The sequence below is a fragment of the Myotis myotis genome, unplaced genomic scaffold, assembly GCF_014108235.1.
Source record: "Myotis myotis isolate mMyoMyo1 unplaced genomic scaffold, mMyoMyo1.p scaffold_m19_p_64, whole genome shotgun sequence".
NCBI lineage: Eukaryota > Metazoa > Chordata > Mammalia > Chiroptera > Vespertilionidae > Myotis > Myotis myotis.
The window spans coordinates 59,594-74,050 of record NW_023416373.1 but is presented as its reverse complement, the minus strand read 5'-3'; the positions used below and the strand labels follow the sequence as shown (position 1 = coordinate 74,050).

The window sequence follows — 14,457 nt, the reverse complement described above, 5'->3', positions numbered from 1 at the left end:
TATTGATTTTTTACAGAGAGGAAGGGAGAGAGATAGAGAGTTAGAAACATCGATGAGAGAGAAACATCGATCAGCTGCCTCCTGCACATCTCCCACTGGGGATGTGCCCGCAACCCAGGTACATGCCCTTGACCGGAATCGAACCTGGGACCCTTCAGTCCACAGACCGACGCTCTATCCACTGAGCCAAACCGGCTTCGGCCAAAAAATATTTTTAAAAAGTCATGGAATACTTAAGAAAGTTAAATTTAAAAAAGGAAAAAAAAAAAAAAAAAAAGACAGCTTATTGAAGGGAATAGCTGTGTACAAGCAAACACACAGGCAGCCCTAACCTCCAGCAAGTGAGTCCATCAGGATTTTGTAATAACTTCCACCTTCAAAACTTCTGATTTTCCCTCTGACAGCTGTCAGTTGGAGGGGTTTGCAGGGCAGGGGGAAAAGGGTGACAGGATTAAGGAAGGAAGGAAGGAAGGAAGGAAGGAAGGAAGGAAGGAAGGAAGGAAGAAAGAAAGAAGAGAGAAAGACAAATACACTCAAAAGTAGCTCTAAAATCAGTAAACTGGGCAAACTAAAGAATGATTCTTTAGGTATAGTAGAAGGGAAAGAGAAGGATGAGTGACATTTGCTCACGTGCATAATAGCGATCATGAAAGAAATCCGATATAGTAAAGATATAATATGCAAATTAACCATCACACCCTCACACAAGATGGCCACACCATGTGGTCACAAAATGGCCTGCAGGGGAGGGCAGTTCTGGGCGACCAGGCCGGCAGGGAGGGCAGTTAGGCGTCAATCAGGCCGGCAGGGGAGCGGTTGGGGGCGATCAGGCTGGCAGGGGAGTGGTTAGGGGGCAATCAGGCTGGCAGGCAGAAGCAGTTGGGAGCCAGAGTCCCGGGTTGTGAGAGGGATGTCCGACTGCCCGTTTAGGCCCGATCTCACACCGGGCAGTCGGACATCCCTTGAGGGGTCCCAGATTGGAGAGGGTACAGGTTGGGCTGAGGGACAACCCCTCCCCCTACTCTACCCCCAGTGCACAAATTTCGTGCACCGGGCCTCTAGTAGATTTATAATAACTTTACTCATTTGTGAAAGAGAGATCATTTTTACAATTGGTTGAGTAATAAATGAACTCTCCTTAATGGAAAAAAGTAATACATATATTTAAATTATTTCCTTTGCAATATTCCGAGTGAGAATTATAATTTATTTAAAGCTTCACCCAATTCAAAATCTTTACACACAAATAGTATACCATATTGCATCCAAACTGGCATTTTCAATATTAGTTTCAATTTTTATTTATGTTGTTTTTGGCACTATTTACATTAAATAGAAGTTTTAAGAAACAAAATAGGGCATATTTACTCTTCATCTTATTTCACCTTATTTGTATGTGTGTGAACATAGCCTAGACCCCATTTTAGCTTTCGCTTTCTGTTTAAGGCCCTGAGTTGTTACCTGTTGTTTCTAAAGTATTTTAGAATTGAGAGCAATGCATAATAATATCTATTTTGGAAAATGTCATTTATTTTTATTAATGTAGAGTTGCATGGATAAATTTGTTAATTTTGATGCCAATAACTAGCGCATGCCCATTTGCTTCATTTTCTTTAAAAATTGTAGAATGTAATATTACTCAAGATAAATGCTCTGTGTTTTCCACATTAAAGTAAGTTCAGGTAAGATCTTTTCATCTTTTCCTGCATACACTAGTCTCACTGTCCAAAATAATAAGAGCAAATTGCAACTGTCAAAAACAAGTTCAGATTTTCCAGGTGGGGGCCTGCGCAAAGATTGGTGTTCCCATCCCCCCTCCCTCCTCCCCACCTCTTCCCCTGAAACCCGGAGCTCCAGAGGGGACCTGCTCATCAGCACCAGCACCACTGCTTCCTGGGTTTGACCTCCGCCCTGAGTGCTGGGAGGAACAAAAAGTGTTTGTCTTATGGTTTTCCGATCGCCCAGACTCCCACCGGGCCCTGCCCTGCTGGAGAGCCTGGGCAGGAGGGCCCCCAGTGAGGAAAGGCAGATCTCTCTCCCACCCCATCGCACCGCCATCTAATGCACATCCCACCCCTGGGCCACCAAAGGCCAAAATGGCCTGGCCTCCAAACTGCGCGGAGGGCTGGGGCGGGAGCGGGCGAGTTGGCTGGCTGATGCACAGGAGGGCACCTGGCTGCGCAGCTCACGAGGTCGCTTCGCTTCGGGTGGAAACAGAGGAGGACACCTCGGAAGGGGGCCGGCTTCTCTGGCGTCTGCAGCGTCGCCCACGAGGGAGACCCGGTGCTCCTCTGAGTCCCCCAGGAGTGGGAGTAAACGCCCCAGAGGACAGGACGGGCCTCTGAGCGGGGATCTCTCTCCCACCCCATCGCACCTGCCATGCTTGCGCCCGGATCACCTACGCCCAGAGAGCTCCCTGGGGACCCAGGCACCAGGGACTGGCACTCGGGTGTTCTCTGGGATCTTCCGCAGGAAAGCGGTGGACAGGTGTGGGTTCCCAGCGGAAGAGCGTGTCTGCCTCTTCTACAGCTCGGCCGTCTACACCTCCTGCGACCCACACACAGCTACAGCCAGAGGCGCGGCAAGCGCGTTTCACTTTCTACAACATAGTCTCACCGGCCCTCGGCCTACTCACCTGCAACCTGAGGAACAGGGAGTGACAGGGCAGCGAGGGGGCCGTCGGGAAGTCAGTCTGTGGACAGGGCAGGTTGGGCAGTGAGGAGCGGGGTAGGCAGGAGCCTGTGAGCCCAAGGGCCAAGCCTGGGAATGCCCATTGGCAGGTTAGTCCGTTTAGCCTTGAGGCTCTTCATTTCTGTGTGAGAATCTGCAAGAGTTCGCCCTCGGAGTCCAAGGCTAATAGGGAGACCCTTCCCCACTGGGAAGTGCTCATGTGCTTCAGGGAAAACCCCTGCATCCTCTGCAAATAGAGGCCTGGAGGTTGGAAATGGCCCTCGGGGTTCCTCCCGGGCTGAGCAGGAGAGGAAGCATGATTTGGGGAAGACCTTCCGCATGCTCAGCAGGTACTGTGACCTCCCCCATGGTGGTGAGATGAGGCCCGCGATGCTTAGCGTGGCTCTCTCCCAGTCTGGCGGAAGATGCCACGGAACACTCCCTGGCATCGGGAGTCTGCCATCAGGAGTCTTCCAAATGGACGAGGGAATCCTAGCCTCTACCTTGAAGCACACCCCATCCCGAAGAAGGAGCCAGGGCCTCTCACACAGGGAACCAGTTCCATCCAACGCCGCCTGGCCAGGTGACCAGTGCCCACCACAGAGCGCCTGCCCCATCAGTTTAATGAGAAACGCCCACCAGTCTGGTTTGTGCTGGGTGGGGTTACGTTGGGAAACTATTCTTCAAGGAGGTGGTTCTTGAGCAAGTTTTAAAGATAAGAAGGGACCAGACTAGTGGATAAGTAGGTGGACATGGCTCAGGTGGTGAGAAAAACATGCATGTGACCAGTAAAGTAACATGAGAGAGGGACAGTAAGATAGAGGATTGAATGAAGGGTGTAAGATGGAGAAAGGGATATGAGATTCCAAGAGAGAACCAAGGCGAAGGAAGCAGAAAGGAAAAAGTTCTATCAGCCAGAAGCTGGGCAGAGTGTGGGTGTCAATCCGGGGACCAGCCCCTAGACCAGTGATGGCGAACCTATGACACGCGTGTCAGAGGTGACACGTGAACTCATTTTTTTGGTTGATTTTTCTTTGTTAAATGGCATTTAAATATATAAAATAAATATCAAAAATATAAGTCTTTGTTTTACTATGGTTGCAAAGATCAAAAAATTTCCATATGAGACACGGCACCAGAGTTAAGTTAGGGTTTTTCAAAATGCTGACACGCCGAGCTCAAAAGCTTCGCCATCACTGCCCTAGACCCTTTACCCAAACTGACACCCCACCGCCAGAGACACGAGCTTTCTAGTCCCCAGCGAAAACATGTATCCATGTCCGCCTTAATCCCAGAAGTAAGAGCCATGGGATTGGGTATGGGACAGAGGGAGCAAGAGGGGCATGGCACCAGGTTTCATTTTATACCAAACAGCTTTGAATGAGGAGAGGAGAAGCAGTTTAATTGAATTTCTAAATTCTTTATTAATTAAACTGTGATCACGTCAGAGTAATTAATTCACTTCATAAGAAATCATTTCATTGTTCCCTACAAGTAGAAATTCAATGTGGTTCAACAGTCATCTAGTGATATGATAGATAGCGCACTGGCTTACACATAGATGAAAACACAGAAATTAGAACATTGATCCCAGCCTAGAACTGACTATGTTGTTAGATAGGAAAGGAAATGGGGGGTTGTCTATAAATCAGGGAGAGCCACACAGGGTCACACTCACGCTGGCTTTGAGTGCTCCCTCATGAGCCTTCACAGTGTTGCCTTGTGTCCTCAGTTGCACACAATCCTGCCACTTAACTACGCGAGAATCAAAGCGTCATGGAGTTAAAAAGTGTTCTGCAGCCTACCACCCCCCTCCAAATCTCCTCTTCCTCCTCATCTGTTTCTCACTAACTGGGAGAAGTCATCAGCGCTGTGGTTGGTGAGTAAGAGCTAAGAGGAAATAAGCTCTCTTTTGCTCCTACTATCACCTCTCCCCAGGATGGTCACCCCCCGATGCAGTGGGGTGTCAAGAAGAGTGAGGTGCCCCTCCTGATGCCATAACGTGCCATGGTCTTCCCATCTTCCAGCCTCTTTCCATTGCAAGTCACAATCTGCTTCTCGGGGGGCACCGCGGTCTTGGTCTCGATCATCTCTTTCACCTGGGCCACTGAGCTGGACCTTCGCACCTGGAGGAGGTGCCTCTGCCCCTCGTCACCCGGCTCCACCAGAACTAAGGGCAGCTCCTCGTCACTGGGCTTCACCACCCGCAGGGTGAGGTGGATGGTCGTCTCGTGGTCGATGCCATAAGATGACAGCGTTCTGTGCGGCTTCAGCGGCTTCGAGCCCAGCAGAAGGACCTGGTCCTGCACGGGAACGTGGGTCTTAGATCGGACGTGTTCGCCGATCTTCTTCACTCTATCCTCCAGGTTGGCAGTGAAGGTCATTGAGCCCCACTCCTCAGAGTGCACATTCACCTGGTCAAGGAAGCCAAGAGACGGTTGCCAGGAGTACCTGCCCTGTTTCCCGCTCCTCCCCCTCCCCTGTGTCTTCTGCCCGTCACTGCTGTTAGGTCCCCCGGCTCCTTCATCACAAGTGGTGTCCTTCCCTGCCTCGAAACGTCTCTTTTGGAATCCCCAGGTTATAACACAAAGACAAACATCAGTTTTATTTCTTATAATAATCACACCTCTTATCCATCCCCAAACTGTCATTAACAATCTCCCACCATATATACCTGCTTCCTATCCAGATAAAGTGTGTCAAATGTCAAGAACTAAATACAGCCCTGGCCAGTGGCGCAGCTGGTTGGAGCATCGTCCCGCACACCAGCAGGCCACAGGTTCCATCCCGGTCAGGCCACAGACGGGAGGCAACCGACCAATGTTTGTCTCTCACACTGGTGTTTCTCTCTCATCAATTTTTGAAGATTATCCTCGGGTGAAGATTAAAGAAAAAAACTAAATACAAGTACAAAGCACCCAAAGGCGTACACCAGACTCTAAAAACAACTTCCAAATGGAAATTCCAAGATTTGGCAGCGTCGTCATCGGGCGCCCACGGGCCTGCCCCGCTTGAGTGCTGTAGGAGGAACCCTGGGGAGGACACAGCCTCTGTGCTGTGGCTTTCTTTTGGAGGCCTTGTTGCTTTATAGTAATAACACATATTACAGCGACACTACATTCGACGCTATTTGTTCGTCTGCGTTTCCTGTGTTTCTCTAGCTACCTGTTGTAGAATATGATCTCTTCCTGTGATTAACACAGGGCCTCACTCACAGAGGGCAGGGCTCTACCTGACGTGAGCCCTGTGCTGTAGCTTGAGAGCCTGGTGGCCCTCCCTCATGCTCTGTCCAAAGGAAACATCTTCCCGACTGAGACTCCCGGGGCTCTCTCCCTGCCCCGCAGATCTGAGCGAGCGCTGCCCTCGCTGGGCTCTCGGGGGGCCTCGCCGGAGGGAGCGCGTTCCCACAGAAGGAAGGCAGCAGGTCGCTCACAGCTGAGGGGACGTGAGTTTGTGGACCTCTCTTTTGGGAAGAGAAGGAAACAGGTTTGAGAGCCCTGGGCCCCTAAACAGGATAAGGGAAAGGGCTCGGGCAATATTTCCATCGTTTTCAATGTTGCCAGTCCCATGGGCACAAAGCCCAATGCCACCTCTCACCATGAATCCCTAACCGTGGCCAGCCCAAGGCCTGACACAGAAGGAACTCGGGAGCCAAATGATCAGCTTTTCTTCCCAGAACCTTCCTTCACACCCTCCTTAGAGACGCCTTCCAGCCACCCCTCTCTGAGCACTGCCCTCACCCATCCCTGAGACCCCCATCTCTTGGAGGTGCCTTCCCTCTCCCCGCCCCTCGTCCCCTTTATCAAGGCCCAACTCACACAGAGGCAGGCAGCATGGGCAGCCATCGCTGCAGCCGAGGGAGCAGCAGAAACAGCCTGAGAGCAGGAGCAGCGCCAGCACCCAGCGTCCACGCAGAGAGCAGGGCAGGAAATCCCCTGGGTGTCTGCTTTCCGTGCCCTTTATTGTGGGTCTCTGGCTCTCTTTCACTTTTGCTGCAGAGTCCACACCCAGAGAGGACTTCCTGACCACGCACCTCCGCAGCCAACCCACGGCCTCCTTCTTCCAGACCTGGGAGGGGCCTCTCTGCTGAGAATCTCTCCTGATTGACAACGCCGCCCCAACCCCCCCCCCCCCCCCCCCGCCCCAGTCCTGACTTATGACTGTCCAGTCTGTAGCCCTGGGCCCTCAATGGCTATAGCCCTTGAACACTTGGTGGTCTGTGGGGAAGCACGGGACTCGGTTAGAAGGTCTGTAAGGAGGATTCTCCGAAAGGTCGGGGGGCCTCTAGGGGGACCTTGCCGAAGGCGGCAGCCCCTGCCTTGACTTTTCGAAACAAGCCCGAGCCCCCGGGTGTTTTGCTGGAATCTGTATGCTGAGTCTTTAGACCCGACCTTATAGACGCATGTGCCTTCTCAAGGGTGCTTGCCCTGCTGATTGTATCTAATAGTTAGTTTACCTCAAGCTGTTGTGACAATAAAAGCCTGAGGAGGCAGGAGAACGAGGCTGCTTGGTGCCTCCTGCCAAGCAGTCCCTTCGCCTCTCTTTCATAGAAACATGTGTCAGAGTCATCATTCATCCGACGCTCAGGGTCTGCTGGTCAGTCCCGGCAGTGGTCCTCTCCTGCTGCTTTAGGAGCCCCATCAGCTAGGCCCTTTCTGAGAGCAGGGCCCCAGGAGCAGCCTGTCCTCCCTCCAGACTGGAGGCTGGAGGCGGGAGGCGGGAGGCGGGAGGCCTGCCCCAAGACATAGGAGACATGACCCTGGCTCAGTCCTGGGTGCCGCCTGCTACATTACCGTGGGCAGATCTGTTCACCGCCTTAGATACTGGTTTTCTGGCCCATAAAATGAGATGACTGGAGGGAACTCCTAGGTGTCTGCCAGCCTCAGACGACATGTGTATAAAATGTCCTTTCTGCGGCTCCCCAGTCCTCCCCGATCCTGTGCCAGAACCTGCAAACCAAATCCTCGACTTGAGAGCAAGCCACAGCCAACAGTGGAACGCTGACCCCGGCTCCCACACGCGGAAGCAGGCCCGCACCCGCTCTGAGGGCCGGGGCCTCCACTCCCCCCACCCTCACTCCCCACTGCCCTGACCCCAGCGACACCTAAGCATGCGCTGGCTCCCTGGCTCTGCCTCCCTGCCGGGAGCTCACCCAACCACTCCCACCCTCCTCCATGCCCCAGGAGTCACTCCCGTCCCACACTCTCAGGGCGCTGCCACCGAACCCACCTGAAAAGGGCACAGCATCGGGCTCCAGATGTTCCCAAGGAAGAAGGCTGTAAAAGGCCAAGTTATCCTTTGTGTCTGCTGTGCTTCCCGCCGCCTTGGACTGCGACTTCATTTCCTGGTAGATCTCAAACCATCTCACTTTATTTCAGGGCTTTTGCCTCAGGAGAGCTGGGACCAGCGGAAGTGCCCACACAGGGCGACGGGGCCCAGGGGCTCCTGCCAACATCCCCCAAAGCGGAACACAGACCGCGTTCTTCCACTGAAGCTCTTGTTGCTCAGCTAATAAAACTGGGAGAACGGACTATGATCGACATGCATTTTGTGGGGTTGGGCACATTCCTTTAAACACACAGGCCCGGTCGGAGGGGGGCCTCGGTGGGAACGCCGCCGCTTCCCGCTCTTCTGCGTGCAGAGGCCTCTCCGGGTCCCGTGGCTCCGGGTGGAGCGACCGATGCTGTGGCCTCTGGGTCCGCACAGCAGGGCGGGCTGCTCTGCACCCCGTGTGCACTAGGCCCTGGGTTTGCTGAAGCGTCACCCGCCCTCCCGCGGGCAGGCAGAGAGTCTGAGGGCAGCTGCCAGGGACAGAGAGCAGAGGCAGGGGCAGGGGCAGGGGCAAAGGCAGGGGCAGGGGCAGGGGCAGGGGCAGGGGCAGGGGCAGGGGCAGGGGCAGGGGCAGGGGCAGAGGCAGGGGCAGGGGCAGGGGCAGGGCCAGGGCCAGGGCCAATGCCAGGGAAGCGCAGTCCCGCTTCCCACTTGTCCGCACCCACTGCCATCTCAGATCCTCAGCCACTTCTGGGAAAGGAAGGTGGAGAGAAAGTGGTCAAGGCTGCTTAACAGCAAACCGCCCTCTTCTCCTTCCCTTTCCTTCTTCACCATTCTCGCCTCTGCAGCCACGCCATCTTGGCGCCAATGCCTTCCTTCTCAGGGGGCGCGAGACCCTCAGCCAGAAGCCGCAGGAGGCCTGGGCTGACGCTCCGGGAAGGGTGTCTGCCCGCTGAGGCCTTTGGCCCTGCACGTCCCAGCCCAGGTGGAGCTGCAGTCTGGGTGTGAGCTGCTTGCACACACGGGTCCCTGCTCCCTGCAAACCCTGCACACGGGCGCCCCCTGCCCCAGGTTACCTAGTGCACCTTTCCCCAACACTGCCCACACCTGAGAGTGTCAGAATGGGCGTCGCAGGCAGCACCTCCTCCAGGGAGCCTTCCCCAACGCCCTGGTCCTGCTCCCCTGTTCCCCTCTGCGGGCTCCGTGCACATTTATGCAGAGGCAGGACCATCCGCTGCTCCTCCTGGGCCCACGGCGCAGAGCAGGCCTTTTGAGGGTCTTGACTATGTCTCATTTAACTGGTATCTTTATTTACTGAATGAGTGAATGACTAAGTTATGAATAAAAGTGGAAAATATCCACTGAGTATTATGTTTTGGGAATTGCACAAGATACTTTTAAATGGTACCTCACTAACCATTTCTCGTACTCTAATGAGGGAAATATTAGTATTCTTATCGGTGAGCAAGGAGCTATTCTAGTAGCTATTCTAGTAGCTGGTAAGCCAGGGTTTCAAAGCAAATGTCTGTTTCCGCAGGCCTTGTCCTCTTGCTACATACATTGTGCTTCAGTGGAAAGAAAAGGGGTGCACGCATACGAAGGCCTTGTTTCCACGGGAAAGGTGCACGGGAACAGACAGGCAAAGGAAAGCCGGGATGCAAGGGGCCTTGGAAGGAGTGAGAGCAAGGGGAGTTTGGGGGTCTGTGTGTTGGCAGGAGTGTCCCTGGGTGGCACACCCTGCAGGGCCACCCTACACTTCCCTGCTCGGCAGAGGTGAGCAAAGAGGCTGTGAGGGCAGGAGGCAGGGCCTGGAGGAAGGCCACCGCCTCCCACAAAAGCCCTGAGAACCACTCTCCCAGGACGGAGTGCTCCAGGGCCCCGTGAGGCAGCTCCACAGGCCGGGGCGGGCGATGCAGGAACTCCCCTGGAGCTGGGGATTTCCACCACAGAGTCAGGTCTAGGCACCCGAAAGCAAAACTAAGTCGGGGGATGCCCTACCCAGGAAGCATCTGGATTCCGAGAAGCAGTGTCCCTTCAAGTAACAAAAATAACAGCCCTGGACTCTGACCTCTGCCCTTTCCCTCTGCCTGTCCTCTGTGAACGTCCCTCCCAGCCCAGAGCCAGGGCAAGGGCTACCCCAGGTCCTGTGCCCTCTGCTCCCCACAGCCAGGCTCTCTCCTGGGGGCCTCACCTCCTCCTGGCTTCTTACCACACATTCCACCTTGCCTGTCTGTGTCACAGTAGATCGCTTCACAAGCAGAAAGATGTCTTCTGGTTTGCCCCTCTAACAGACTCAGAAAACCAGCCGAGGTCAAACACTGTGCTGTGAACAGCCTGCCAGGCTGTAGAACAAAGGCCAGCCATCTGCACACCTCTCCACCTGGCCCTGGCTGGTGGGGCAGCATTGGGCTGCTCGCTGCCCCCGCCGAGCCCTCCCTGGGCCAGCAGCCCTTTCCCATCACTTTACCAACAGCCATGAAAGACTTTGTAAAACTACTTTGAGATCTAGAATATTGGTTCAGAAAGGCACACCAATTTCAATCAAAATGCTACTGTGAATTCTCATTTATTGATGGTTGTTGGAGGCGTGGGGGGGAGTCTTGTCCACTCTCAGAGCACAATTTTGCAGGACCTATCAAAATTAAAAACAGATATGCCACACTAAAACAACCCAAACGCCTTTAATTATAGGGAAATACAGCCCTGACCAATTTGGCTCAGTGGATAGAGCATCGGCCTGTGGACTGAAGGGTCCCGGGTTCGATTCCGGTCAAGGGCATGTACCTTGGTTGTGGGCACATCCCCAGTAGGGGGTGTGCAGGAGGCAGCTGATGGATGTTTCTCTCTCATGGGTGTTTCTAGCTCTCTATCCCTCTCCCTTCCTCTCTGTAAAAAATCAATAAAATATATTTTTAAAATAATTATAGGGAAATACATAACTAAATTGCAGTATATCACTGCAATTGATACAATAGATGGATTATACCTGCAATAGGGATCACTATGCTAGAAACCTATATCTATATATAAAAACTAAAGCGTCCATTCGTTGACCATTGTACTGGTCGCTATGATGCGCGCTAACCACCAGAGGGTAGAGGCTCAACACAGGAGCTGCCCCCTGGTGGTCAGGCAGCTCCCACAGTGGGAGTGCCGCTCAGCTGACTGGCCTGTCCCAGTGGCCCACCAGCCTGGCAGCAGCCACTCACTCCCTCAGCAGTCCTGCAGGTCCAATCTCCAGAGAAGGAGCCAGGCAGAGGGACCTCTCCCTTCCTCTCTGAAATCAATACAATAAAACAAACAAATAAGCAATCTAACGGAGAGACAGAGATAGAGATAGGCTACTTTGAAATTCAAAGCATGCTAATTTAAAAAAAATAATAATGAGAAAGCCCAATGTAAATGCTGACGTGAGTTACTTGAAGATATTGCGTGGAGAATAAGGCCTTTGGAACCTCTGGCCTCTCATCTTGACATAGTGAGAGTCTACAGTTTAAGAATGGCAACTTAATATTTGGTGAAAGTATTTTATCGAGTGGCATGAATGTATGTTACTTTGTTATATAACTTAGAGATGTATGTGGACTTACTCTGTTAAAAGTAAAGTAATGTAAATAAATAAATAAATAAATGCAATGTTATGGCCTGAAACATAAACGCTCTACAGGGAAATAAACACAAGCAGAACTGAGCAGCAGAGTGTTCAGGACTGTATATGTGTGCAATGAAGCTACTGTCAGATGTACCAGCCCTGAGTGTCGTAGGTACACAGTCATGCTCTAGAGTTGACCATTTTGCAGTACCTACCAAAATTAAAAACAGATATGCCACACTAAAACACATATGTTATATATATGTTACATATATTCACTTGTGGTATCAAAGTTTGTGATAAAAATATAATTTTAAAAGTGTTCATGTACATATCCTCTAACTCAGAAATTCCAATTTAGGAATTTATCCTATTAACATAGCCATATATGTATAAAATAAGCTAATTATGAAATATTCATGTGCCATTACTTATAATAAAAAATGAAAACAATATATGTCGATAAGGAACTCAATAAATGAACGTATATAGAGTGGAATTAACTTTAAAAATCAAGTTGCAAAAGTATATGTATAATATTCCGCTATTTAGAAGAAAAGAAAATCTACAGAGATACTGAAATATCTCTGAGAGGAGACATTGCCTCTGGGGAGGGAACTGAACTGCCTACGGAACAAAAGCGGGAGAGATATACTTTTTTACATGCCTTGTCTTATTTTCTTATTTTTTAGTTTTTCACCCTGTGTATAACTTACCCTGCATCTGGCACCCGTCCCAAGGCGGGAGGGAGAGGCCCGGGATGCGATCGGCCCTCCAGGTGGGCGGTGGGACACCTTTACTGGTCTGGGATCCAGACCCATCCCGCCGACGTTCACGCTGGTTGTCAGGAGTCACCTGGCAGACACTTTTATATCCTTTCTTCCTTGTGGAGCATCTACAAAGGGGAAGTGGCCCTGGTGCCAAGGCCGACTTCCAGCAGGCTGGCAGTGCTGACGGATCGTGCCGGTGGCGCCAGGTCCCTCTGCCTGGCTCATTCTCTGGAGATTGGACCTGCAGGACTGCTGAGGGAGTGAGTGGCTGCTGCCAGGCTGGTGGGCCACTGGGACAGGCCAGTCAGCTGAGCGGCACTCCCACTGTGGGAGCTGCCTGACCACCAGGGGGCAGCTCCTGTGTTGGGCCTCTGCCCTCTGGTGGTCAGTGCGCATCATAGCGACCGATTGACTGGTCAACTGGTTGGTCACTTTGGTTTTTATATATAGACTAGTGGCCTGGTGCATGAAATTCGTGCACATTAAAAGGGGATTAATTAGAGGAAATATTTTAATATTGCTATTTGCCCTTTCTCTATAATAGAAGTGTCAGAGATGAAAGAAAATTAGTAAAATGTATATGAAAATCTTCCTCCTGTCAGAGTCTGAGGTGCACCACGGGACGCAGAGTCAAGTCCCCACCCACCCATGTGTGCCTCGAAATCGTGCAAGATCCAGACCCAGCCAGTCCCCCCTCATTGGACTAGATCCAGACCTGGCTGGTCCCACCCCTGTCAAGCCCCACTGGGTGGGGGCACAGCCTCAGGTCCCCTGGCCCGGTGACAGGGCAGGCGGTGTGGCCTGAGGTCCCCCGTCAAGCCCTGCTCAGTGGGAGGGCGCAGCAGCGGGTCCCTACTGATTGCTCCTTAAGGCTCATTATGGGAACTAGGCCTCAGCCGTGGGTGCAGCCATCTTGGGGTGGAGGGACGGTTAATTTGCATGTTTCTCTCTTATTATATAGGATATAGGTTTCTAGCATAGTGATCCCTATTGCAGGTATAATCCATCTATTGTATCAATTGCAGTGATATACTGCAATTTAGTTATGTATTTCCCTATAATTATTTTAAAAATATATTTTATTGATTTTTTACAGAGAGGAAGGGAGAGGGATAGAGAGCTAGAAACACCCATGAGAGAGAAACATCCATCAGCTGCCTCCTGCACACCCCCTACTGGGGATGTGCCCACAACCAAGGTACATGCCCTTGACCGGAATCGAACCCGGGACCCTTCAGTCCACAGGCCGATGCTCTATCCACTGAGCCAAATTGGTCAGGGCTGTATTTCCCTATAATTAAAGGCGTTTGGGTTGTTTTAGTGTGGCATATCTGTTTTTAATTTTGATAGGTCCTGCAAAATTGTGCTCTGAGAGTGGACAAGACTCCCCCCCACGCCCCCAACAACCATCAATAAATGAGAATTCACAGTAGCATTTTGATTGAAATTGGTGTGCCTTTCTGAACCAATATTCTAGATCTCAAAGTAGTTTTACAAAGTCTTTCATGGCTGTTGGTAAAGTGATGGGAAAGGGCTGCTGGCCCAGGGAGGGCTCGGCGGGGGCAGCGAGCAGCCCAATGCTGCCCCACCAGCCAGGGCCAGGTGGAGAGGTGTGCAGATGGCTGGCCTTTGTTCTACAGCCTGGCAGGCTGTTCACAGCACAGTGTTTGACCTCGGCTGGTTTTCTGAGTCTGTTAGAGGGGCAAACCAGAAGACATCTTTCTGCTTGTGAAGCGATCTACTGTGACACAGACAGGCAAGGTGGAATGTGTGGTAAGAAGCCAGGAGGAGGTGAGGCCCCCAGGAGAGAGCCTGGCTGTGGGGAGCAGAGGGCACAGGACCTGGGGTAGCCCTTGCCCTGGCTCTGGGCTGGGAGGGACGTTCACAGAGGACAGGCAGAGGGAAAGGGCAGAGGTCAGAGTCCAGGGCTGTTATTTTTGTTACTTGAAGGGACACTGCTTCTCGGAATCCAGATGCTTCCTGGGTAGGGCATCCCCCGACTTAGTTTTGCTTTCGGGTGCCTAGACCTGACTCTGTGGTGGAAATCCCCAGCTCCAGGGGAGTTCCTGCATCGCCCGCCCCGGCCTGTGGAGCTGCCTCACGGGGCCCTGGAGCACTCCGTCCTGGGAGAGTGGTTCTCAGGGCTTTTGTGGG

The 14,457-nt window shown here is 52.1% G+C and overlaps 1 protein-coding gene across 1 annotated transcript; it reads right to left on the bottom strand.

Annotated features, from left to right (window-relative positions):
• Window positions 1–4,074: 4,074 nt before the first annotated feature.
• LOC118659651 (ubiquitin D-like) lies at window positions 4,075–6,645 on the bottom strand. The gene is made up of 2 exons (XM_036315911.1): window positions 6,489–6,645; window positions 4,075–5,084 (listed from the first exon to the last, which is right to left on the bottom strand). The coding sequence occupies exons 1-2, from the start codon at window positions 6,513–6,515 to the stop codon at window positions 4,614–4,616; spliced, it is 498 nt and encodes a 165-aa protein (XP_036171804.1). The 5' UTR covers window positions 6,516–6,645; the 3' UTR covers window positions 4,075–4,613.
• Between the last annotated feature and the right edge of the window lie 7,812 nt (window positions 6,646–14,457).